This window comes from Alligator sinensis, unplaced genomic scaffold, assembly GCF_000455745.1.
Source record: "Alligator sinensis unplaced genomic scaffold, ASM45574v1 scaffold73_1, whole genome shotgun sequence".
Classification (NCBI taxonomy): Eukaryota; Metazoa; Chordata; order Crocodylia; family Alligatoridae; genus Alligator; species Alligator sinensis.
This window is the reverse complement of record NW_005841838.1, coordinates 4,597,041-4,624,427: the sequence shown is the minus strand read 5'-3', so window position 1 is coordinate 4,624,427 and position 27,387 is coordinate 4,597,041. Positions and strand designations below refer to the sequence as shown.

At 43.7% G+C, this 27,387-nt stretch overlaps 2 protein-coding genes across 6 annotated transcripts in view; one reads left to right on the top strand and one right to left on the bottom strand.

The window, feature by feature from the left end:
* The window catches only part of TXNDC11 (thioredoxin domain containing 11), a 114,408-nt gene extending 94,430 nt beyond the window's left edge, over nt 1–19,978 (top strand). For all 3 annotated transcript variants that reach the window (XM_006015519.3, XM_025203353.1, XM_025203356.1), the window contains 3 exons: nt 2,067–2,176; nt 12,263–12,343; nt 19,215–19,978. In XM_006015519.3, the coding sequence (XP_006015581.1) occupies nt 2,067–2,176; nt 12,263–12,343; nt 19,215–19,860 (837 nt within the window). In that variant the 3' untranslated portion in view covers nt 19,861–19,978. The remainder of the gene's footprint in view (nt 1–2,066; nt 2,177–12,262; nt 12,344–19,214) is intronic.
* Nucleotides 19,979–20,475: 497 nt separating this feature from the next.
* Nucleotides 20,476–27,387, bottom strand: part of SNN (stannin) — a 16,265-nt gene continuing 9,353 nt past the window's right edge. For all 3 annotated transcript variants that reach the window (XM_006015518.3, XM_025203368.1, XM_025203362.1), the window contains one exon: nt 20,476–22,883. In XM_006015518.3, the coding sequence (XP_006015580.1) occupies nt 22,548–22,811 (264 nt within the window). In that variant the 5' untranslated portion in view covers nt 22,812–22,883 and the 3' untranslated portion in view covers nt 20,476–22,547. The remainder of the gene's footprint in view (nt 22,884–27,387) is intronic.

Here is a 27,387-nt window from a genome sequence, read left to right as displayed (position 1 = left end):
CCCCAGCTGGGACTGAGTATGTGCTATTGGTTAACCATTTAACCAGTGTAACTAGAGGAGGTTAAATGGATAATTTTTAAACAATATTTACATCCCTTAATTTCCAGCAGCTAGTCTTTGGGGAAAGGGGGTATGTTGCATGCAAGAAGATCTCATACTTCCAAATTATTTTAATTGAGACCCAGTTCCTGGGCCCACTTTGGCATAAAGCTGCTAAAAATTCAGTTTAACTGAGTCCTGGAAGGCTGCTTGTTCAGCTATACCAAGTGCTACTTTCTCACAACTCACAAATATAGTCCTTCAGAGGCTTATTTCTCTTTTTTAAATAATATACATATATATTTCTGGGGAAGAAGAGGCCTTAATTTGACTTGGTTCTCACAGTGGCAGCTGTCAAAAACTAAGAGTTCAAGGGCCATATTCAGGAACATATTCTGGTTGTTAGGTCCAAGGAGATAAAAGATGATGAACATATAGCACTTCTATAGGCCAAATATGACCAGTGTGCGCGCTAGTTGCAGGGGGATTCATTTGCATTTTTATAGGAATTAAGAAATTAAATGATGAACAATAGTGACTGGAAAGCAGATGTAATAGAATAAAGGGAAGGTTGTAAAACAAACTAAAAGAAGTATTTAAAAAGTGCATAGCAAAAAAAGTCCATGGTAAAAATATTTTGATTTCACAGGGTAAAATTATTTGTGTGGTGGCATGTTTAAGGGCATCACATTACTTTGATTTTTCAAGGAGTGATTGAATTAAAGACTAAATGTAATCCTTGGCCACTGGCACAATAGAGAATAAATGCATGTACAGCGTTCAGCTTCCAGCAACCCTGGTGCCTACTGGGCTAGCTTTAGGAAAATTGCTTGTCTTCTGGAACGTAGATTTCCCATTTAAAGCATATAGTCACAGTTCATTAAATAGTAATAGAAAGCTGCAGAACAATCATGACAACCAGAATATAGTTCAAGTTCCATCGTTATTTAATGGAAATTAAATGATTGTCTGATCTAGTTTTCTGTTTTTAATATAAGGACATTGCTGAGGATGACAGAAAATGAGTACAGGACCACTTATGTTTTGTTGGCAAATTAGTGTAACAGCATTGTGTTTTTGCAGTCTTATAAGCCAAAAGTCAAATTACTTGTTTTATTCATCAGACCCAGGTCACAGAATTGCAGAGAAGGTCTGAAAGGGACCTCAAGAGGCATCTAGTCCAGTCCCCTGCCTGAGGCAGGATCATCCCTTTCCAAACCACCCTATACAAATCCACTGTTTAACCTCTAAGCAAAACTACAGGGTCAACCCTGACATAACTCAAGACATATAATACCCTCATCTGCCACAGGTAAAGCAGGGGGACCATGGTGGCTAATGTCCTGCTGCTGCAAAAGTTATTAAAATATGCTAAATAGATCCCAGTATGAGGGCCACACTTCCTGATGCAGAAGAACACAAAAGTCCACACAGTCCATGTCAGGCTGACCATGGGGTAAAATTCCTTCCTGATCCCGTCTCCTTGCTGATCTTGGTGCAGAGATGGTTGAAGGTTTAAAAATGGTTTTATGCTAACCTTATGCTTCCTTCATAATGAAGCCGTCATGGACCGGCCCAGCTCCCAGCCAGAGGTTAGAACGCCCTAAAGGCTCACTTGTACCTGGCTGTTGCTGCTGAGCCACTCTGACAGTAAGCAGGACACAGGACAGTGGCCATGTTGTCTTATCTAGAAATACTCTCAATGTGTCCCCTGCATCAGAGTATTTTACTGGGGATGGCACTGACCTGTACCATATTTACATTTGGTGAGGATGCTTCCTTTATGTCAAAGTCCCCTGAGGCCTGTTAAAACAGCTGTTTCCCTTCTGTTTCAGGAGCTATGGGGGTATCCCATGAGTTGGGCCCATGGCTTCATGGACAGGAGTGTAAACACAACAAGTGTACATTTTCCCCCCCCCTCCCCCCATCTCTGTAGGTTAGATACATTGTTTAACATACTGGTGACTATTTCTGCTTTCTGGTAAACTCTGGTCACTAACTGAATTTCTCATCCTTCTACCTCTCAGGATGTCTTGCTACTCTATTATGCGCAATGGTGTGGATTCTGTGCTTCCCTTAACCACATCTTTATTCAGCTGGCTCGGTTTTTGCCTCCAGACAACTTCACTGTGGCAAGGTAAATGAATGTTTTAATTTTCCACAGTGATGCAATTGTACTGCTGTGACCAGTTTGACTTCCAGAAATGAACGTATTTGTTTTATATAATTTGTAAAGTTCACATGGTGCCTTTAATTTTCAGTACACCATTATTTAATTTTAAAATAAGATTGAGTACTGGGCAAATCGGATATATTTGAACCCAGTGAAGAGTATTATTATAATGTAGCCTGTTTACAACTGACTTCAGTAAGCTCATCATCTCATATGTGAGAGAGAGTTGCAAATTGCCCATCATGAATGACAGGGCAGGTGGGATGCCCCGCAGTGCTACCGCACCGCCTCCAGCCCCATTTGCCCCCCCCACACCTCACATTCAGCATAATGGGCCCCCCTCCTCCCCCTGCCACTCCCGGTGCGGCCCCACGCGCCTCCCCACCACTCCCTGCTGCTCCACCCCACGCTGCTGCCAGCTCCCAGGAACAGGGTGGGAGGGCAGCTTGCATGTAGCAGCAGCCACCAACACCCAATGGCATGCAACATCCCCTTCTCCTCCCCCTCTCCTCCCTCCCCATCGCCTCCCCCTCTGCTGGCTGTTGTTGGGGCTGGGGGGAGGGGCTGGGGAGCGCAGTGGCAGCAGGGGGCGCTGCCACAGAAACCCCCCTTCACCTTCCTGCTCCTCTCCTTCCCTCCCTTCCTCCCCACCACCTCCCCCTCCTTGCTGGCTGTTCTTCAGAGTATCATAGTGATTGGGGTCAAAAAGGACCTAAACAGGTCATCAGGTCCAACCCCCTGCCCCAGGCAGGAACGGGTGCCAGGGTCCTGTCACCCTAGCCAAATATCTGTCTAGCCTCCTCTTGAAGACCCCCAAGGTAAGAGAGTCCATCACTCACTTGGGAGCTAGCTCATTCCAGAGGCTGGCAGCCCTAACTGTAATGTCTCCTGGTGTCCAGCTTGAACCTTCTCTCTAACAATTTGTGGCCGTTATTCCTAGTAACCCTGGGTGGTGCCCAGGGGAACAGAGCCTCCCCCAATTCTCACTGGTCCCCCCTGGTGAGTTTGTAAACAGCCACCAGATCCCCTCCTAGCCTTCTCTTGTGGAGGCTGAATAGGTTCAGGACCTTTAGCCCCTCTTCGTAGGGCCTTCCCCGCTGTCCCTTGACCATGTGAATGGCCCTCTTCTGGACCCTCTCATTGCTAGCCACATCTCTCTTGAAGTGCGGCGCCCAGAACCGGACGCAGCACTCCAACTGTGGCTTGACCAATGCCACATAGAAGGGAAGGATCACCTCCCCGGACCTGCTTGTGATGCATCTGTAGATGCACGACAAGGTGCGGTTAGCCTTACTGACAACTTCCTCGCATTGGTGGCTCATGCTCATCCTGGAGTCAACAATGACTCCAAGATACCTTTCTGCCACCGTGTTGACAAGAATGGTGTTCCACAGCCTATAGGTGTGTTGCTGGTTCCTTCTCCCTAGATGCAGTACCTTGAACTTGTCTGCGTTGAATTCCATCCTATTCTCACCTGCCCATCTCTATAATTTGTCTAGATCTAGCTGGATTCTGTTGGGGTGGCATGTCAGCTCCCTCGCCCCCTGTCCATAATGCTCCAGGCCCTCGCAGCCAATCAGTGTGCACCCTCTCAGCCGCGCATGCACAGGTGGCCCAGAGCGTTACAGACAGAGACAGACAGACTAAGGCTTTTATATTGGAATGGTACAAAAGTACCATATATATGGGTTTCTGTCATCTTTTCTAACGTGAATTTTAAGGCACATGGGCTCCAGGTGGTGGCAGGGGGAGGGAAGTGCTGACTGGCATCCAGCAGCTCCCCAAAACTGTCCATGTGGCCCACAGGCCCAAACTATCGTTCTCCCTTGCTTTATGGGATATCTTGATTTAAAGGCTAGCAAAATGATCTCAGTCTTTAATTGTGACCTTTTTTTATTATAAAAAGAGAAAAGAAGAATTAAAAATTAAACCAAACAAAATAAAGACCACAAACAGTAATCAGTGGGCATTTCATCCATAATCTTTTTTTATGCCTCTGGAGATTTTTAAAGCTATGCCTTTAGAAGTAGCTCTGCTCTTGGAGGAGACCAAAAAACTTAACATTACTAGAAAGTCCTGTCTTGCCATAGCATAGATAACTAAAGTATTTTATAGATGGCAAATTACGACGCACCAGCAGACTCGATTAATCTGCTCCAATGCGCTGGAATTACCGCCTCCCTGCACATGTATAGGAGCCCTTGGTGGTGTTATCTAAACTGGGAGGTTGCTTCTTCTTGGTGCAGTGTGTTTTTTTTCTTGTTCCCTTTTCTCTTTGCTGTCTGATGGTTGTTTGCTTAAAAGAGTAAAACAAGATAAATTGGGTTGGGAAGTTGAGGATAGTGGCAGAAAGAGAATATCACTTGTTCATTTGAAAATGCTGTTTTATTAAACCCCTCTTTCTATAATTTCATAGGACTCTTTTCTGTTTGAATAGATTTGTAATGAGCTGTTGTCCTCCTTCCATTTAATTCAGGCACTTGTGGGTCGGTGTTAGTAGCATTTTTGGTTCAGGAATATGTATTCTGTTTAATAAGTATTGCACCTGTCTGGCCTCGTGTAGGCGCTCTCTAGCCTCCTTGGAGCGCACACCCAGTGCGGCCACAGGGTGTGTTCCTGAGGCCTAGGCGTTGGGCTGTATTCACCCCAAGGGAGGCCCTAACACTCGCCTGCCATGACTTGAACTTCCTCTTCAGTGGTGGGGGTCCTTCTCACGGCTCCTCGCAGACTGGGTGCAGGTGTTCTTGGGGCTCCACCTCCCCTACACCCCAGCCATGCGCCAGACCTCAGCCAGATGATGGATCTCCGGCCATCTCTTGGATGTCGTCACCTGCCCTCCTTTTTTTTCCCCTGCCCATCTCCCAGTGTCCCTCCACACAGGATAACCACAGGACGTGGGACCATCCTCGTCAACGCGTCAGGTCTTTTTTTGAAGCATAGCAGTCTGCTGCGCTGCCTCGGCTCCCCTTGACCTGAAAGGTTGCTCGTGGCCCCTCTCCCTGGTTTGGGGCTCTGTGAAACTCAAAACAAATTAAGAAAGAGAAAAGGAATAGGTGGGGCATGGGGCCTCAGCCCACCCCACTCACAGGTCTGGCGTCTGCGGCTCCAGGGTCCCTTGACGCCATCATCCTTGGCCCGGCTGCCCTGCGAATCCAGGATGATGCTTCTTTTAATGGATCCTGGACCCTTCTGCTGGGTCTCTGTCCAGATCCCTGCCGAGCTGCTGACACAGGCTGTGTGCAGCCCGAGGAGCAGCTTTGCTGTCTTCTGGTGTTGCTGCTCTCCCCTCCATTTCCTCGTTGCCGGCTTTTAAGTCAGCCAGGCGGTGGTTTTTGATGATGTAATCTGCCGATGTCACTTCCAGCCAACAATAAAAGTGGCTGACAAACTGCGCAGGTGATTTGTCACGGCGTGACTCGCCTGGCTCCGCTTTTCCTGAAAATGGTAAGCATGCCCTACCTCCAGGGCTTTTCTCTTTCTTCTTCAGGAGGGTCAGCCCTGCCTCAGGTACCACCGCAGGAGGGTGCTCCAGGGCCTCCGCTTGTATCTCCCTGGGATAGTATGCAGCATAATTATAATTGCCTTTGTTGTGACAAGAAATTATAGAAAAAAAATCTTAGAATCTTAACCTCTAGTCAGCCAGTTTCCTTATAGAGCCATTTAGGTTTACCAGGGTTTAATAGGAGTTCATTGTTGTTCCTATAAATCAAAACAATCTTACATTTTATATAAATCTCTTTTTATTAAAATGTGAGATGCAAGCAATTTTTGTGGTGATATCTTTTATTTGGACCAACTATATGGTTGGAATAAAGTTAGACAGGCTTTTGAATGTAGTGCATTCTTGTGTCTCATAATTTCTGGACCATCATGGTTACAACATCCTTCTAACACTTACCATTTTTATGAAAATGTCTTTCAAAATAGTCTTGAAATTTTGTTAATTCTTAACAGTAAGCTTTGTTGCCTTTTCTTAACAACCATTGGAGAGAATTGGCTTTTGTCTTTCAGTTTGGTAAGGAAGGACCTGGTCAAATAAAATACCTGCACCGCGAGGTTAACTTCACCAAGTCAAGTGTAGTACCTCTGAAGGAATGGGGAGAAGGATAAACTAGTGTAATTTACACTGACATACGGATTGTCTGCTTGCAGCTTATCTTAGAGTAGCTTTTTCCTTGAGATAAATAAGATGTTAGCTGTTTCCCTCAGCACCTAATGGCAACATATAAAATAGTGTTTGGAACAGGCTTTTTTATTTTTTAATTTTTTTTAAGTCTTCTGTTGGAATGACGGAAGGCAGAAACTTCTTAGAATTACTTTAATCAGCTTTGAACAGCTCATTTAAAAAACCAAAAAAAGTGTTCTCCAGGCATCCAATATAAAATTGTAGATGCTTCTTAACCTTCAGGCAAGACACAGATAAGGTTGTAACAATTTATTTTCTAAGAATAAAGTATAGGCAACCCTTGTTTAGCGCTGTTTCACTATAATGCTTGTTTTGCATTGATACCCGATTCCACTTAGCACTCAATGAGTTTTGTTATAACGCTCACGGGCATCGTACAGCTGGCATCAGGGCGTGTACACTAGTGCCACAGCACATCGGTGGTGCATAGCCTCGTTGTGCAGTTTAGTGCCAGTTTGTTTGTCTCACCATCTTGGTTCGTCAAAAACTTTTGTGCTCTTTGTTTAGCAATTAATTTTGACCCTTGAAATCAATCATCATGAGTCAGAAACATGCAACCAACTCTGTAACTGCAAGCGCTGAGAAAAAACAGCACAAAAGCTTAACGCTGGAGCTTAAAATTGGATGTCTTGAAGTAAATTGAAGCAGGTGAATGCCAGAATGAGGTCTGTAGAGCGTTGAATTTGGCTTTGAATTAGAAAGTTTGAATTAGATGTTTGAATTAGAAGTCCGGATTAAATGATTTTTTATAGTATTAGTGGGGAGCCGCATTAACAAATTGTATTTATTTACATCAATTTTTATGGGAAAATTGGTTTAACTTAATGCTATTCTGCTTAATGCTTGTTTTTTTGGGAACCAATTAAAAGTGCTGAGTGGGGGTTGCCTTTATAATGTTATAATCATCTTTTGCCTCAGTATTGAGGTTTCTCCACCTGTATTGTTCTCGGTCACTAGAGAACCTGACCCTGCCTATGCACATTTATAAAATTTCTAAACAGATAGTCCAAGCGTAAAAAAACACACGTAGATAAGTCCCAGGCTTAATGAGCAGGTGTAGTCAGAGTCAATGCTGTTAAGAGATTTTTTAAAAGTGCTAATTCAAAGCCCACCTGCTGGAATTATAAGCAGCTATAGATTATTGTCAACTTTTATTCAAATACAAAACTTTTCTTCTGTTATTATCAATTGCCAGGCCCCAAATTTGTAAAATAATCCAGAACACATTAAACTTGAATGCTTTGGTAAAGATATCAACGGTTATGTGAAGGTCTGGTTCCAAGTGAGCATAGACTACAGCATCAGCAGCATCCTGGAGCTCAATGATTTGAGGTTGGGGTGGTTTTGCTTTTGACTCAGTCGGCTGAGATTAAGTAGTTTACCATCCACTTGGTAGTTTAGCTCCACTCCAATTGGAAGTTTGTTGTTGGTCAGATGTAGTATTGCGGTAACGAATATTGAGAAGAGTGTTGGAGTGATGACACAGCCTTGCTTAACTCCTGTCTTTACCCCAAAGGGATCTGTGATGGTTTCATTACTGAGAACCACTGCTTGCATAACACCATGGAGCAGACAAAGAATGGTGATGAATTTTAGTGGGCATCCATAGTTCAGAAGGATCTTCCACAACACTTCTCAGTTGACAGAGTTGGAGGCTTTTGTAAAGTCAAAGAAGGACACGTAAAGAGGTTTATGTTCCTGGCATTTTTTCTGCAGCAGGTTAGCTGTGAAGATCATATCAGTTGTGCCTCTTGATGCTTTAAACCCATACTGATATTCTGGGAAGAGCTCTTCAGGAAGTGGAAGGAGACGATTCAGGAGGGTTCTCTCAATGATCTTTCCTGTGATGGACAGCAAGGCGACCCCTCTAATTTCCACAGTCGGACTTGTCTCCTTTCTTGAAGATTGTTATAATCATGGCATCCTTGAGGTTGTCCGGGATTTTCTCCTCATTCCAAATCCTTACAATGAGGGAATGGAGCTGTGATATAAACTGCTCTCACCCCCTACTTGAAGATTTCAGTGGGGATTCCATCTCCTGTAGGTGTCTTGTTGTTCATCTGCTTGATGCCTTTTCTACCTCATCAAGGCTTGGAGGGATTCAAAGATGGAATTGAGAACACTTTTATTAACTAAGAGGGTTGCGATTGAGAAGGTCTTCAGAATGCTTCTTCCATTGGGCATTGATGGCTCCCCTTTCCTTGATCAGATCTCCTCCATCCTCAGGTCTCAAGGAGGTTGGTTCCTGAGTGCTTCCACCATAGATGGCTTTGGTGGCACTGGGAAAAAAACATGCGCATTTGTCAGCAAGCTATTGAATGTCCTTCATCTTGTCTTCCCACCATGTTCTTCACATTGCAGGTACTTCTTTGGACCTCTGCCTTGGCTTGTTGGTGATACCATTTCTTTTGCTTGGAGTTGGCATCATTCTGCCAAACACAAAAGGCCTTGCACTTGCAGTTGACCAACTCCTGGACCTCCCAGTCTTTCTCATCAAACCAGTCTTGATGTTTCCAGGTAAAGCATCCAAGTGTCTCTTTGCAGGTGCTGATGACAGTGGACTTGAAGACACCTCAAGTGCTGATGATATTTTCCCATTGTTGATTGGAATTCGCCAGTTTTTCATTGAGGCACTGATGGAAGATGTGACGCCACTTTTAAGGGCTGGAGCAGGCAGCCAGCAGGTGCCTGATTAGGGCAGCCATTTTAGAGCCCAGCTCTCTGAGCTGTGGCAGCAATTTGCTACCAGACAGCAAAGGAGGAACATCACCTCATGGAGCTACTGCTTCAGGAACATCCCAGAGGTCAGGGAAGGGGCTATAGGGAAGGAGGAGCCTGCACCCTTCTGGGGAAGGGCGACCTGGTGGGACTGCCGGTGGCAGGGCAGCCCCATGTAAATACCAAGACCGCTAACCTCCCCAGTGAAAGGTGGGTCAGGGTGCCTCAATAACCCCAGCCCCCATCATCCAGTGGGTTACTGGAGGGGAGGAGTGGGGCCAGGTATGCCTACCAAGAGGCACCTGAGCCCTAATGGGGGTGTAAGATCCTGGGCCCTAATGAGAGGGTGAAATGGGGCCAGGTATGTTCAGGGGGGGATACCTGAGCCTGTAGGGATGAAAGACCCCCAGCATAGCAGTTGAGTGTTGGCCCGAGGAGGGGGCAAAGTGGCCTGGTGAGGGGCTAGGGGGCGAAATTGGTCTATAGTTGGTTAATTGCCCAGCTTAGTTCAGATGACTGTCGCAGGCTGCACTAGGACTGGCCAAAATGAGGAGAGCAAAGCCTTGATGGCCTATGGGAGGTGCTCAGAGGAGCAGGGCAATGCCTTGGAGGGGGCATGCATGAAAGAGGCCTGGTGAGAGCAGGCAGTGTGAGAGGCCCCAGTGAGAGGGGGGCAGTGCGTGTGTGGTCCAAGAGGGCAGTGTGAGAGAGACTTGGCTGTATACCCAATTTGGCCCAGTCTTGAGCTGGAGATGTAACACACAGTGAGACAAACGTGTCCCATGCCTCACAGATAAGGGGTGGTCGGAGTGTGTACATACGGCCCATGATACAGCTGGGCACTCAAAGGTCAGCCTTCACCTAATTAACATCCTAATTAAAAGACAAGGCATGGCAGTGTGCGGGTCCTCTCCCGATCCTGCCTGGGTCGCCATGTGCGAGTTCTCTCCCAATCCCATCTGGGTCGCCATGTGCGAGCCGGGGGTGAGCCGGGCCCGTCTTTGTGCACACAGGCTGTGGCCGGCAGCCCGGGTACACGGGGCTGGAGAAAAACCACGGCGCGGTTTGGTACACTCGAGCTAGAATCAGTCACGGAGGCGTAATGGTTGATTGAAAAGATTATTTACTTACACCCAAGGTGGTCGCAGTGTAGGCTGGTCAGCTTTCCAGGCTCAGCTCCGCTTGAGTTCTCGGTGGAGGACTCTAATAAACTCGGTTCCTTGACCCCGGAGTGATTCAGGCTCTGCGGGTTCAAGAATTCGTTCCCACAGAGCAGCTGTATCTCCGTGAGTGTTACTCGGTTCCCAGGTCCCCTGGAGCTGTTAAGACTCCGTGGGTTCGACAGTTGGGTCCTTAGGACAGGGATACGTCTGGACTGCGATCGGCGATGGGGAGAGGCTAGAGGTTAGTTGCCTCGGAGTTGTTAAGGCTCCGAGGGTTCGGTAAATAGGTCCCCCGGAGTTGTTGAAGCGAACTCCACGTGCTTTCTCTCTCTCCGACTTGGGCGGAAACTACCCAAGCCTTTTGTACGGCTAGCAAGCCAATAGCTAGCCGCCACGTATGCCTACATTTAGAACCGGCCAATAATGTGGCACCAATCTAAATACAAATGGCAGGAACTCCTTTGCATCGTGCATCACTATAATGCAAAAGAAATGCACTATGCAAAGAAAGCTACAGAACTGGCGGGAAAAGCTCCTGCACACGGGTTCTCTGTTGCAGCAGAACACTCCACCGTGCAAAAGAGCTGCAATTTGGCGGGAACATGATTTAGCGATGCTGAAGCACACACAAACAAGAAAAACCACAACTTTGGGTTGTGACAGGCAGGTGTGTGAGGTGGGTGGTTTGCCCATAGGCAGGAAGCAGGTTGATATTGAGATCAGGCCTGGGAGCATGCCCCTGTCACAGAAGAGATCTCACTTGATTAGGTCCTTGAGTCCTTTGACGTTGATCTTCTATTGGCATTGCTTCTGCTGCAGTTGTGACTTGGGAGCCAGTTTGAGTAACATAACCAAGTGGATGGGTCAATGATTGGACCAGCAATCATCAGCTCCTAGCATAGCTCGGGTGATGCAGACATCTTTGCAGTCCCAGACACAAACAGTGATATAGTCAATCAGGTGGCAGTGTTTAGATTGTGGGTGTTGCCATGACGTCTTGTGCCTGTTTTTCTGGCAGAACAGGGTGTTGTTAGTGCTGGTGAGTCCATGGTCTGCGCATTTAGTCAAGAGGAGGAAGCTGCTGGAGTTGACCTTTCCTACTCCTTCCTTGCTGATGGTTCCATTCCAGTGGTTCAAGTCCCTTCTGACTCTGGCATTGCAATCGACAAGAAGAATAAGTCCGTCTCCCTCCAGAACATCAGAAATGACATTAAACTTAGTGTTATAGTGTCCTGAAGTAAATGATACATAATGATGCCAGGTGGCTACTTGCTGTGATATGTCACAAGGTGTTTCTTTTGCTGAAGGAAGAAACCTGTCTGTTGCAAACAAGAGGTGCTGACAAATGTATATGTTGCTTCCAGAGCAGTTGAGTGTTATGTGGTTAAGTGCAGGGTTTGTTTTGTTTTAGTTTTTTAGTTTAAATGCTGGATGGTATTCCATTTTATGAATTAAGACGGCTTCCCAGCTTTTGCACAAGATAAAATGTACCTGACAGAGGACACTCGGCAGATTTGCTAAATAGAAAATTCTTAATGCTGGAATACAGTCTTTCTGCATAGTACTGATAGTACTGCTTTTGGTATACCAGTCTGTCTCAAGGAAATGAGCTCCTGTAACAAAATATGGTAACCAGTAATGGGATTTCATTAATTACTGAGTAAGAAAAAGTTGATTTTTTTTTTTTTTAATTTCTTTTTCTGGCAGGAAAGTAGCAGCCAAAGCTTTGTGCATGGCAGTTTGCTAAACTGAGAATAGTTATCCATAATGTTGTATGTAATGTGTTGATTCAGCTTAACATTTCTTGTAATAGAATACATTTAGGTTTGAGTTCTCCTACCTGCTGTTGTCTGTTCATCACCTTCAGATTATGATATGTCAAAATTCAGAGTAATGCTTGGAATATTCAGTGCCTGATCTCTTTATCAATTTCTTTTTTTTTTCTTTTTTTCCTTTTTTTGCTTTGTTTTTTGTTTTTTGCAGAATTGATGTCTCTCAAAATGACCTCCCATGGGAATTTATGACAGATCGTCTCCCAACCATTTTGTTATTTCCTCAGAACAGGTAATGTTATTTCTTTCCTCAATACACATTTTCCTTCCTTTCCTGAGAGTTTGAAAATATATCTGGTGACTTGCCTCAGAAGAGGTGAAAGCCAAGGAGTGGTTCCTTTTCACGTATGTACAGTTCCTGCCAGTTCCTGTAGCTTCTAAAATACTGTATTTTCTTGTATGCCGTATGCCTCCTCCCTATTAAGATGCACAACTTATTTTTGAAAGGCAGAAGAGTGAAGACATTTTTTTGTCCAGAGTCATGACCAAGAGCTGACTGCATGCAGCAGTTCATTCACCGTCAGCCAGTTCACTGGTAAAAGCTACAATGTTAACTCTTTCATAGCCACTGCCAAATTGGCTGAACAGACAAAAACAGCTGCCAATTTGGCAATGACAATGAGAAGGTTAAACTGGACTTCCCGGCTGCCTGCTGGCATGTAGAAGCAGCAGCCATTACAGCACAGTGGCTTCATGCTTCTACGCCAGCAAAGATTGGCTTCCCTGTTAAGGCACACATTCCAATTTTGGAGGGCTGATTTTTGGGCAGAAGTATTTGTGGTAGGCCACAAAGTAAATACAGTAGGTATTTGGGAACAGATGATGATTTGTGGATAATGACTTATCCTGAAGTGTCATTGTTTAATAATTTGTTAAGATTTATTTGTAAACAACAATATGTATTGTTAATCATTATTTCGTAGTTAATTTTACTTCATTTGATTGTGTAGCAGTGCTTGGCTGGTGAGTTAGGAATCGATGAAAGACCATGAGAAAAAAGGAGGCAAGGGGATTCTGGTAGTAAGATTTAGAAAATCAGTAAACGAAGCTTGTCATCACAAACAGTTAAACAGATATGGGTTGGTCAGCATCTTTCCTACTTGAACTAATCTTGATCTCATTGTTAAGAGAATTTTAGAAGGGGGGGAATTTTAAATACATGAGGGAATCAAGAATTGAATAAAAATAGGAAGTAAAAATGCAAATAGGCAGAAGTTAAAATAAATATAAAAATTCAAATAGGCAGAAGTTAAAAATAAATAATACCAGTGGGAATTAAAGGGCGACTTACTGCATCCTTTGATCAGAATAGTTTGTTCCAGCCTTAGAGTTTATGAATCCTTTATCCTGCTCTGCAGTTTTTTCATAGCCAAACTGAACAGGAATGTGCGAATTTTCACCAGTCAAAAGTGACGTTAACTCAGATTTCACCTGCTCACAGTTTTGCATTGATATTTTTGCCACAGTCAACTTTTCTCACTTGCCTATAACTATGGCAGAATTGGAGTGCCTGAAGACTTCTTTGGGCTACACAGACAAGCACACCTCCATATTTTATGGAGGCAGAAAACATAGCTGCTTATATATGGACAATTTCATAATAATCTCTCTTTTTCTCCTTTCTTTTTTTTAATTGAAGGAATTCTCATTTGGAGTGAGTTTTAACATGCAGTTTAACCTCAGGTTAATTTATGCAATTTACTTAGTCATCTCTTACGTGCAAATCACAGTGTTCTGCTGCTAACCGGAGCTGCTTTTTCTAGCAGTCGTTTTCTGGTTTTCTTGCTTCTTTTGTAAAGTCATTAATTGTTTTATGATATCATAGTATTGCCACAAAGAACGTGACTACATGCATTTCACTTCAATATCAAATAGAAACAGATTATGGTTTGAGGGTGAAAAAACAGGTAGCTATAAAAGCATGCATCTGAAGGGAAGTAAATTTGTGGTTGAACATCTGCCTGAGCAGGAAATTATTAACACTTTTTGAAATTCTGCAGATCTTTAATGGAAGATGGACTCTGTTTAAGCAATTTTAACAAACCAGAGAAGAAAAAATACCTTTTGCAAATGCTAACCATGGGCTTCCTGCAGTGTTAGTTAAAGTTGAGTTGTATTTCAATCTCTGAACATGCATCAGGCACTGCCAGAGTTTTCAAGGGTTTCAGGCAAAAGTCACACTTATAAATGAAGTTTTATATCACGTAAGAATTTCCTCTGTAAACTGTTTATAGTGGGTTTGTTTCCTGCAAACTACAAGTTTTAGAAGCAATTTGTATAAAGTACAGGCCTTTTCAGTGTCAAATAGCAGTTTTGGGAAATGGCAGGGCTACATCATGTCGCTGGTGTTCTTAATATTATTGGCTATTTTTACTAGTAATATAGAGGAAGTGTAGCCAAAAGCAATCAAGCTTGATAGGGAGGAGGAAGGGCAGAGGAGTCTGTGCTCAGTGGACTCACTCCTCTCCAGAGGCTAAGATGGAAGCCAAAATTCATAAGTGTCACCATCACTCTGCTGTTACCATATTACCTGTGTAACCTGTTAGCAACGTGTCCCATCGCAGCTCAGTGTTGGTCCATGTAGAAGATAACCTACTGCTGTGATCAGTTTTTTCTGTTCATGTGACCAAGGTCTGTGCCAAGTCAGCCTATAATGACAGCATTCAAATAGTGATAATATCCATCATAGTGTTTTGTCTTTATGTGGACTTTGCATTTTTTGCTAAGCCTCATTAAGTTCTGCTAAGCCTCATTAAGGGTACACTGATGAATGGCTTCTAAGTGACACAAGACTGGGGTCAGAGAAGTGTCTGCATCATTGCTGCTTGTTTGTTATTCCAAGAATAGCTTAGCTTTGAAGAACAGCACCCTCATTTGGCACAAGTTTTTGAATCATTACTAAAAAGGGACCCGTATAACTATCCCATACGTCAACTAATTTGAAAATATTTTCCAGGATTTGAAAGAGAATATTTTGAGACAACAGTACTTCATAATCAGTTCTACTCTCCAGTGAAAAGAATTAAAATAATCAAACATTATTTCAGCTTATTGGAGAGCATTCTTACAATTGGAAGTAGCACTTGTTTTATAGAAGTGATAGGATATTTTTGAGGCACAAGGCCCTCCCTACATTTGGACCTGCAGATAGGAGGCACATAAGTCATCCACTCTCATCAGATTTTTTTACTTTCCGTCCATCCAGGAAACAGTCTGTCATGCATCTTTTTTTAGATCTTTTCATTCTTTTCTCCTATGTAGCATACTTTTCATGGGCTCAGCCTCAAGAGACATTCTTTGGACAGCATTATTAACATGGCATATGTGCATCCCCTCACTCCTTATGCTTCACACTGAGCGCAGAAAAGGTGGAGTATGCCAGCTGTACTTCAGATCTTTTCAGCTCGAGAGACAGCTCTTTGCTTCCGTCTCCCAGACTGCCAAACTCTTTACTACTACTATTAGTAGTTTTTGATAGTTTAATAGGTCAGTGGAATAGTTTAGTAGTTTAATAGGTCAGTGCTTTTTAGCAACTTGCTTTTGAAGAAGCTATTGCTTGACTTCCCTCACCCCCAAATAGTGCCACAGTATCACCTAGTGCGATGCATTTCTCCTTCACATGGCAGGGATATCCTAGTGAGTGCCTTGACCATCCAGAAGAATCTTACACTCCAGGAAAATGCTACATATAAGTTCTTTGCCTCCCAAACTCACAAAGCTGTGGGGGCAAGGCAGGAGATATAACTCCTGAGCAAATGATTGGGGCCAACTTTGGATCCAGGAGCCCAGGACTCCTTTGGTCATGCTTCCATAAAACCTAAGAGCACGTCCCCCTGTCTGACAAAGTAGCAAGGAATAAAATCCTGTATGAAGACCCACTCCTTTTGGAAGAGATGTCTATCCTCACACAAGACCCCTATTAAAACTGTACAACTGCAAGGGGTTTCTGACAAAGTTTCTGTCAGGTTGTTGAGAGGTGAAAAATCAACATTACAGCACTGCAGAATACCTCTCTTCCTCGTGGGGCCTAGCTATCAGCAGACCTGATGACTAAAGGGACAGGTGTGGCAGCGATCCCTGTTACTTGCACCAAGGCATCCAGCACTGGCCATACATCTACAAGGACCTCTCCTCCCCGCCCCCTGAACAACCAGGAACCCTGGCCATGTTCATACCCCAGGAACCTAAATTGCCAGTTAGGTACTTCCATCTTTGGAATTGACATCTCTGAAAATCCACTCCTCAGTACTGATGCCATCAGCACTACTAGTGGATTTTATATGCTCATCTTCATTAGTGTCCAAGGATAGGTAAGGCTCAGAGCACTCATGGATGCCCCCAGGAATATCCCTCCAGCCTTCTCAGTTTCCCATAAGGTGTTTTGGGGATCATGCAAGATACACATCTCAGACACCAAAGTCTGACACCTTGGCTTTGGGCCCTTTCTGTCAGTGCCATGGGCCATGCATGCAAGGGAAAGATGTTTACCAGAACACATGCTATTGCCTTATGGGCCCCTCATTCAATAGTCTTGGTCACCTGTGCCTCCCAACAGCCCCCTCTTAGTGTCTGGCCCTATGGTGAGAGGATGTTCCTTTGTGTGTGATCCAGCTTCCCCTGAACCCCCTCCCACTTTCTCACATTAAGAAGTATTCAAACTCTAGAATAGGTGTATCAGACTCCTAACCTCCATTTCTGTGGTACTCTGTCCAGTTTTGGGCCCCACGCTTGGAAAGAGTCCAGTGCAGAGCAACTAAATGATAGGGGCCTAGCAGGAAAGACTTATGAGCGGCTGAAAGAACTAGGGTTACTTAGTCTGGAGAAGAGAAGACTGAGGGGAAATTTGATAACACCTGAAGAGTGATTACAGAGAGGATGGAGATAGGCTTTTCTCTTGTGTGTGAGGGGACAGGACTAGGAGCACTGGCCTCAAGCTGCAGCAGGCAAACTTTAGGTTGGAGATTAGAAGGAACTTCCTGAATATGGGGATGGTCAAGCATTGGAAGAGGCTACCTAGGAAAACTACAGAATCTCCATCCTTGGAAACTTTAAGATCAGGTTAGACAGACATTTGGCTGGGATGGTCTAGTCAGGGATGATCCTGCCTTGAGCAGGAGATGGACTAGATGACTGAGGTCAGCCCTGTTTTCCTATCTTATGATCTTCATGTACACATCTGCCTCATAACAGCTGGGCAGATAACTTATGCAGATACCTCTCTTCAAATCCTACGTGATGGACCAAATAGTCTGGGGTTTTTTTTCTCTAGGAATAGCCACTTAAATTACATTTAGTTTCCTGTTAAGGTACTATCTGGCAAACAAAGGACTTAGGTGAACATTCAACATAGAAAGAAACCATGATCTCTTTCCTAGAAATGTTTGAGAGCTACTTCTATATCCAAATCCTTTTTAATCCCTATAAATACAAAAATAGCACAATTTTGAAAGAAGTATATTAATTTTTTGCTCATTATTAACACTAGTGAAGTTTGGTGTGGCAAGTGATGCAGATGTACACACTTAGCTTATAAACAAATGAGTAATTTTGACAGTTACACTCTTAAGGCTATAGCATGGCTGTTCAAGAACATGAGAAAAATGAGCTAATACAGACTAGATTTCCATTTCAACATTTTAATGGGACAATGCAAAATTATCTCTCTTCCATCTCTTAGGTACAGCATCTCAAGTTGTATTTGCAACAGTACCTAGCATCCAGACACAAAAGTGCATGCTTAGAAATTTATACAGTTAGTGTGTTAATACTTACAGAAAAGAAAAGCTTTGAAGAAGTACCTTTGGAGATGTCGATTTGGGCAAGAGATTTCACACATCAAGTGGATCAAATTTCCTGGAGAAAACTGGAATAAATTTAAGGATACTGACCACACTTATGAATGCATCTTATTTTTCAAGCTCACGAGTTGGTTACTGCACTTAAGCTATCTTCCAATTCTAGCTTGTTTATACCAAAGGATATCTTAGTTTCTGAAATGAGAATTAGTTGCTGATGTAACTTTCCTCTTTAAGCACCAAAGATTGTTCGCTGCTCTAAGTCTCCTCCTAGATGAGAAGTCATAGGTGTTGACTGTGTGGGGAGCTAAAGGCACTGGCCCCCTCGGGAAAAGGGCTGTCACCCGGAATGCATAATACTTTCCATGTACCCATCATCTTGGGCCACCTCTCAGCGAAAAAAAAAGTTTGTGTCTATGTGAGAAGTACTAAATCACCATGCGGTCAGGAACACCTTGTAGAATTTTCTTCAGTCTCTTAACTGCTAGTAACCTAACCATGACAAATGGTGGTGTTTCTGGCAAGCGTATCACTATATTCATACTAAAGTAAAAGTACTTAAAAATGAGTGACAAAAAGTAATGCTGCATTGCAAAATATTGTGCAAAATATTTAGGTTTTCTAGGTTGTGGATTTTTTAATTTTTTTAAACAGTTGATTTCAGTTCACCTACTCTAAGCTTCGGAAGCTTTGCTGTGCGTTTCTATCAAGATCAACTGAGAGAAAATACAAAAACTAGTAAAGGCTGTAAGACCAAGCCACTCAAGTCCTGCAGTGGCTCAATCGTAACGTTCTTTTTTTGGTTTCCTTGTTTTTCTGTATCGTTTTAGACTATATTACACGCAAAGGTTTAATAAGGGAAGAACAAGAAAATATCAATTCCATGTACTCTAAGCAAGAGTGTATGGCAGTTAAATTTGAGCTCTTTTACATGTCACTGGCAGGCAAGGATCTTTGAGTAGATGTGATATCTTTTATTAGTAAGCTTTCAGGCACAGTCACCCTTGTTCAGGAATAGGGAGTCTCTGCTTGTCTGAGACTCCAAGGTGATCGCGCCCGAAAACTTGCTAAGAACTTTTTCCCAACTACTCAGTTGGTCTAATAAAAGATATCACATCTAACCAAAGAACCTTGCCTGCCCATGACCTTAGACCAACATGGCTACAACCGAAAACCCAGCAACATGTCTAGATGTCACTTATATTTGACACCCTGTGTATAATGCAGTTTGGTCAATTTTAAGTACTGGTAGAAACATTTTTACAGCAGTATTTTAACTGTAGGTATGTGGGCTTTTTCTCCTCTTAGGAAGGACCAAAGTGTGAAGTTTCCTGAAGATTTTTCAGTTACCGTACCTAATCTGCTTAAATTCATTTTACGTTACTCAAGCCAACCTTCATCTGCATCTGACTTGGAGTCCTGCACCAAAGAGTGTCTGCAGAAAGAAGAGGCAGCATTACAACAAAGACGCATCTCCCATCTAGAGAGAGAGATTGAGAAATTAAGATCAGAAGTCAGTGCCATACACCAGACCCATGAGCAGCTTGAAGCCCAGCTTTCAGAATCCAGGGCAGAAGAACATAGATTACAACAGCAGAAACACACACTAGAAAGGCAACGTAAGACCCTCCAGCTTCACAGTGAGCATTTACAGACCATCTGTGAACAGAAGAACAAAGAATTAGAAGAAATGGCTGAAAAGCTTCAAGAATTAGCAGATGCATCAGAAAACCTCCTTAAAGAGAATGCTTTACTAAGAGTTTTGGTGGCATCTATGGAAAGGAAACTAGAGAATAAAGATGAAAATAAGAAATATGTTCTCTCAGAGGAAATGCTTTCCGATGACAATACTGGGACAATTCCAACAGCTACTGACAGATTACATGACGAAAGAGTTGATATCAATATTGACACCAGAGTGACTGAGCAGAGTAAGGAGAACAGGACAGAATAATTACTTATAAACTACAGGAAAAAAAATCCACAAATGACACTGTATTGGGAAGGTATTTATGCAAATTTTATTGAAATTTATTGTAAATAAAGATTCCCCATGGCCTAGAAAAATCAAACTGGAATATTTTTGTAATGCTTTAAAGAATTTAAGACACCCATGTCTCGAAGCCTCTTAAACTGAGAACAGTATTTGAAATGCTCTTTGCACTTTACTATTGCACTAATTGGATAGTTCTTCTCAGTGTCACTTAATTTAATGCTAATTTCTTGGGGCAGCAGTGTGAAGCACCTCCTGTTAAGGACCAGTTTCTATTTTGCACTGACTTCCTCCCACATCTCCTAGAGGAAGAATTCATTTATACTTTTCTAAGGAAGTTCGGAAACTCTGTCTCCACTGCATTTTCCTTTGTTTGCAGAGTTGATTGGAAATGCTGAATCTGTGTATTTAGTAAACTTGAATGAAAAACTACTGAGTGGTTAAAATAGTCTATCATTCCTATTCCAGTATTTCAGCAGCACTGTATCTCACTTGTGTGTTCCACATTTAGCCTCTGACAGTGTTAAAGAACAAGGTTACATGGAGACAAGGTACAAAAAGGGAGAAATATTTGATCTCATCTTGGCTACTTAAACTTGTGTCTTTGTTTACTCCTCCCCTTTTCTGCTCAGAATTTAGTTTGGGTTGTTTTGAGATGCTAAAAACAAGTTTAGTTTAACTGACTGTCTCAAACAATTTAGAATCTGGAGTTTTAAAATGAAACCCAGTCGCTTTGGAGCAGAGTATGAGGACATCTTCCCTCTTCCCAGGCAGTTGTGTTCCACCCCTGCACTGGAGGCTAATGGGAGAGCTTCCAGTCCAGGAACACTGAACTTCTTTGAGCTAGTTCGCTGCAAAGGCTAGCTAGCAAAAAAAGAGCATTCTGATTTTTTTCAGCCTCAGCTCAGTCCATGCACACACAATTAAGAATGGGAACAGGGTGCAACAAGCTTATCAAATCAATCTCTGGAATAGATGGCTTAAGCCCTACCGTGCCAGAAAAGACTTTTGTAATTATTAGAGATGTTTACAGTTGTTACTTATTGGTATTTAGTCTGAAACTTCCTCCACCATTGGGAAATGTTGAGTTTTTGCATCAACAGCTTGTCCCCAGAACAGGATCGTTCACTATGCATCTCAGAACTGGCTTGACTGGCAAATAACAGTTGAAGCATTTAATTAAATCCCTCAAATGGTGTATGAACTATGTCTGCAAAGAGCTGGGGAATTATCTACGTGTAGGGTTATTTCAACACTGTCTACATAGGATTTGTGGAACATTTTAAATGTAATCTTTTGATGGTGGTTTAGAACCTCGCTTACTGTCTATATTTCTGTAGGTCAGGCATCTGTTACCAGTTTTGTTAACCTCAAGGGAAAGTAGGAAATAGGAAGGCCCTCCTATTTAAAAAAACATACTTCAACCTGCACCAGACTTGAAGAAGACCCCTGCTACCCTCCACTTAAACCCATCCAAAACCTTCCCTCCCACCCACAAAGTTTAGTTGTTACAGGACAGACTTCACTTGTCCTACAGTGACACTAAACAAAATTATCTACAAAATATGTTATGTAGTCTACAGTTAACAGTTTCATGTTAGACTAAAGGGCTTATACAACAGGCTGTTTCTTCATGTTTACATATGCCCCCAGTGCTAGGTACACGTATAAACAGCGGTTACAGGAAAAGTCAGACTAGTTACATTTATGCCAGTTCTAGTGAAAAAGAACCACTTCTGCAATGTTAACATGCTTACTCACAGAAGGGAAAGATCTGCTCTGCTGCCATGTTAACTCTTCTGGAAACCTTCTGGACCATCTATGAAGTTAAGTAACCATCATTAGTTCCCAGATTGGATGGAATTGGTTAATATGGCAGCTTCCTTGCAGTAGCTACATGGTTAAGAGCACTCACAGTATTAGCAGCTAATAGCTTAATCTACCTAAAGAAAAAAGGTACATTTTTTTTCCTTGTAGTTCCTGTGCTTTCTGCCCAGACACCCTAAGGAAATGACATGCCTGCATTCAAGGAAAGTGTTCTGCATCAGTCCCATAAGCTGTTTAAAAAACAAAACAAAACCCAAACCAGGCAGTTCTGTCTTTATGGCTCTGCACTCAGAACTTCATTGTAGAAACGAGCTTTAACTGCAGATTTGGTTTTGAAGGTCTGGAATCCCATCTATCGTGACGTGGCTCAGAAGTCCAAGTGTGTACTACTTGGGTTTACTTCATACCACTTCCATGTCTGTGGAACATAGAGCAAAACTCCTGGCAGCCTATTCACAGTTCACAGTTTCAAGTAGTTCACATTACAGTAGTAGCTCAATCAATAGGCTCAGCTAAACATTCAAGTAACAAAAATGCCATTAACTTCTTGCCAGTATATCCCTGTGTGTCCATTGCCGGCAATGGACTTTACAGCAGGGAAGTCTGCTCCTAGAGCCAAGCAGTTGAAGTACAGGATTGATGCAAAGTATAATATCTCAGTGCATGCAGTTGCAAACCAACAAAGCTGTATCACATGCTGCATCTCAAGAAGGTGTTTGCTGAGGAGAACAGCATGTGTATGTTTAAGTCCTTCACAGTATCATTTCTGCTGGTTACACACATCTCAGATGTAGTCCAGATACACATTATGCTGCTTTAAGTTAGCTATGAACTTCTGTGCCATTAGGAGTCAGCTTAGCTTTCCTCTCAACGCAAGGTCCTTTAGCAGAGTACTGTACCAAAAGAAAAGGCTCTTTGGTTTCTCCTTCTCCCACAATGCTCTCTTCATCCTCAGACTGGCTGATCCTCTGCAGGCGCAGATAACACCAACAGCCCAGTATCAAGGCACCCAGGGCTGCAATGGCAATCAAAATAACAATGACAGTCACCACTCCAGTGGTGGGGCTATGGTCCATAATAGACATGGTCAATGTTTAAGTTCAGATCACAGAGCTTAAAAGATGGTGGTTCTGTCTTTGATATCAGTTTTAAAACTCCTGGAAAATAGAAAAGACAGACACTTAATGCAAGTATACTGCAGTTATCCCAGTCTTTCCACATTCTGCAACTTCAGTGTCAGTGTTGGTGCTGCTACCCATGGTAGCGAACACCTGTCTTGCTGTTAGCATCCAAGGTTCTGGAATTGGACAGATAGTTCTTCCTGAAAGCCAGCTGTGCTTCACACAGCCTTGAACTTGCAAGGTCACAGAGACCTATAGCTTCTAGTCCCCATAACTTTGCTTCATTGTGTGAAAGGCTATGGTTGTGGCATTTTTGCCATACTGGGTCATGTAACTGTCTAGTATCACAAGATCCTAAAAGGATTACTTGAGCAGAAGCAAAAAGATGCCTAGTTCACATGTGCAGAAGTACCCATATTCACTTGAGACTCCCTCACATGCTCCTCTCTGGGAGTTTACCTATGATGATAAGTTCACAAGTGTGTTCATAATTTATATGACCCCAATAACTAAGCAAACCTTTGCTGTCATTAAAGTTGCTAAACCTCCACTGCATATTCATCTTCCAAGGACATTCCCAGATTTGAGGAAAATTCTTTCCTCTGCATCTAATGGAAACTATTATAGTGTAAAAGGATTTATAATATATACTGTAATGTATATGCTGAAATTATGCATAAGCTTTTGTAAGATTTATGGCCAGGTAGCAGTTTAACTATTTATTTATTCAAAGTGGTTTAAGAGGAAGCCCTGAGTATTAAGAAGCACAAATACGCTGAAGTAGCCTTATATAGGAAAGTTACATCAACTATGAAAGCCCTGTACAAGTGTGAATCTTATGGGGAGGGTGCTGAAAGTTGTAATTTGTATGCAATATTTGGGTGCTCAAACTTGGAAGGAGCAGGTTAGTTGCTAAATACAAAGTGTGTGCGTGCTAAAAAAATAACAGATTTCACAATAGCTCTGATACAAAACTGCTCTGACTTGAGACTTTTCTAAACCATGATTTTTCTTCATAGATTCATAGAAGTAGGGTCAGAAGGGACCTTGTAGATCTTCTAGTCTGACCCCCTGCCCTGGGCAGGAGAGAAAACTGGGCTTAATTGACCCCAGCTAGGTAAATGTCAAGCCTCCTCTTAAAGACCCCCAGGGTAGGAGCCAGCACCACTTCCCTTGGAAGTTGGTTCCAGATCCTAGCCGCCCTGACTGAAGTAGTGCCTTCTAATGTCTAGTCTAAACCTACTGTCTAACAACTTATGGCCGTTATTCCTTGTTACTCCAGGAGGCACTCAGGGGAACAAGGTCTCTCCCAATCCCCGCTGGTCCCCCCTGTCATAACCCAAGGGTATGATTTTGTGTGTGCTTCGGCACTGCAGAATTATTTCCCGCCACGAGGAGCTTTCTTTTCACAGTGCAATTCTCAGTTGCATGGGGAAAACCCCGGTGCAAAGGAGTTCCTGCCATTCGCATGCAAATTTGTGTCCCACTATTGGCCAGTTCTAAATTATTCCCACGTGGCGGCTAGTGATTGGCTTGCTAGCTGTATAAGAGGCTTGAGCGGTTTCTGCCCAAGTTGGAGGACTCCACAACCATCTGGAGGAGGAGAAGGAGGACTTCACATCTTGTGAAGAACTCTAAGCGCTGCGGAGCCTAACAAACCCAGCGTGTGCCTTAAGAAGGATATAGGGGCCTGATCAACCTCTAGCCTCTCCCCGTCGCCGCCTAATCCCTGGACGTACGCTTCCCTGTGCGCTCGTTCCACGGAGCCTAGCAAACTCCGTGTGTGTGTGTGTATCCAGAGCTCTACTCTGAGTTGTTTTCTCCGGTTGATTCGACGGGCTCGCGATTCTAGAGCTTTCAGCCAGCCTTGGACTAGAGTTCGCGGTTAGAACACTTGTCCGCTCTTCTTTCCTATCTGTAACTGCAACTTAAGCGAAGTTTTCTCCTGCCTGCACCGCGACCATCTACGGTGTCAGTAAAATAATCTTTAATGAACTGCTATGCGTCCGTGCCTAATTCTAGTCCACTGGCCTGCATTCCCCGACCCACGTGCCAGGGTTGCTGGCCACAGCCCGCCACACGCCCCCGAAAGCCTCAGACCGCTCCCGGCCCGCACACCCCGTAGTAAGTTTATAGACAGCCACCAGGTCCCCCCTCAGCCTTCTCTTGCGAAGGCTGAGCAGGTTAAGGTCCCATAGCCTCTCCTTGTACGATCTGCCCTGCTGTCCCCGGATCATGCGATTGGTCCTCCTTTGGACCCTCTCGATGCTGTCCACATCCCTCCTGAAGTGCGGCGCCCAGAACTGGACACAGTACTCCAGCTTCAGCCTGACCAGTGTCGCATAGAGGGGGAGGATCACCTCCTTGGACCTGCTTGTGATGCATCTGTGGATGCACGCCAAGGTACGGTTAGCCCTACTGACTGTGACCTCGCATTGTTGGCCCATGTTCATCTTGGAGTCAGTAAAGACTCCAAGATCTCTTCCTGCCACCAGCTTTCAAGAAGGGAGTTCCCTAGCCTATAGGTATGGTGCTGGTTCTTACTGCCCAAATGCAGCACCCTGCACTTGTCAGTATTGAATTTCATCCTGTTTTCATTTGCCCACCCCTGTAACCTGTCCAGGTCCCGCTGTAATCTCTCCTTTCCTTCTAGCATGCCCACCTCACCCCAAAGCTTGGTGTCGTCTGTGAACTTAAACAGGGTGCTTTTCACCCCCTTGTCCAAGTCGCTAATAAAGAAATTGAACAGTGCGGGCTGTTCTTATAGCAATTGTTCCCAAAGCACAACTAGTGAGGAAAGACTTTTTCCAGCTAATATACAGATAGAATTCAAGGTACTGCAGAATGTCAAATATTTAAAAGATTAAGAGGTTAAGGGAGGAAACTTCTGAGAGAAGCTGGCCCAAGGCAAGGTAAGTAAAACACGATATGGTCTGACTTGCAAGCTAAGGCTTGGTTAAATGGAAAGAAGGATGACACCACTGCACAGCTCCTCATACATGTTCTACTTGTTGTGTCGCTCCATTTCTTTCACTGGGGCCTCCACTGCTTACCATAAGCAGCAGCATGTGCACTACTGCAATACCATAAAGCAAACTCATGGCTTCAACTCCCAACTAGCTGAGCTTCCTGAGAGCCTGACTTGTCAGCACTTAGTGCCTAAGGTGGCAACTGCATTCCAAGTTACTAATCCCAGAGCAACTCCATAAAGCTCAGTGCTAGCCAGTGGATGAAATCAAGCTGAAGCCCATAAGCATAATTCATCACGTCACCATGTGTTATGCTGACTCAGTGCATGTAGCAGTGACAGATGCTGTTTTGCATGAATTTTTAGTCAGACGGCTGCTCCTACATTTAAACCTAGTGTCAGAAGCTTCTGCTCTTCTCAATTGCTTTAAAACTGCAGAATCAAAGCAAAGCGTTACAATTAAAGCTGAAAGTGAAACTAGAAGGTGGAGGTGTGGAGGGCACCACACAATCCTTCTCCTAGCACCAGTCACAACTCTTAGGATCCTTTACAGATATGTTACTTAAGGAGCCAACAGTTTCCTTTTTCAAACTTTCCAGTCATTAACAGACCACCGTGGTGTACCCACTTTCCACAGGTCCTTTATCTCAGCCGACAGCCATTCCTCCTTGGGTTTCTCACCAACTCCTACTTTCACAATAGGACAAAGCCCTATAGAGTTAAACACTGAGTCTGAATATTGGCTAAGAAAATGGCTGAAGTCTGCTAGTGGCTTAGAGCTCAGCAGCTGAACTTTCAGCAGCAGTAGAGGGCAGAAGAAAAGACCCTAACACTGCCAAGGTAATGACAATAGTGCTGGAAAGCAACAATGGATAGGTTGTCCATAAGGACAAGTCTTTTCTCCCCTGCTGTATCTGACAATAGTCTGCGTAGCAGAGGTAAAGAGCAAGAGGACTACCTGGTTGCTTCATTGCTACCCCATTCTGTTGAGTGGGGAAGGGATGGTCCTTAGACTTTACAGCCTTCCCGAGCCCCTTGAAGGAAGCTTCCTCACAAAGGGGAATCGGTCTCTCCTGTCTTAAAGGAAACAAGTGCTACATTGTGCAAAACCAAGGACTTAATGGAGTAAGTAACAGCTACTTCAAGTCAGAACTGTCTGATAAAAGCTGGCTAAAGGGCAAGGTTAGATGAGGAGCTGTTGCTCTGAATTCAGCTGGAAACCCTTGTGGACAGGGGAGAGTGAGACTGGAGATCAGGGTGCATATACCTCCAATTGCTTACCAAATGGCAGGCAGTTTGGAGAGAATAATTAGGGTTACCATATGTCTGGGTTTTTCCAGATGTGTCCCCTTTTTAGACTGTCTGATCTTGGTCCACGAGTTTTCTTTAAATATGATCAAATGTCCAGGATTTTGGTCAGCTCAGCTTCAAAGTTTTTCCTGGCACTTCCTGGCTTGCCCTAGCAGGGAGCTGCTTGGAGGTGGAACAAAGTGATTGGAGGCAGGATGCAGGCACACGGAGCCAGCACAGGGTGGGAGCAGCCTGGTAGCTACTTTACAAGAAAGTCTGTTG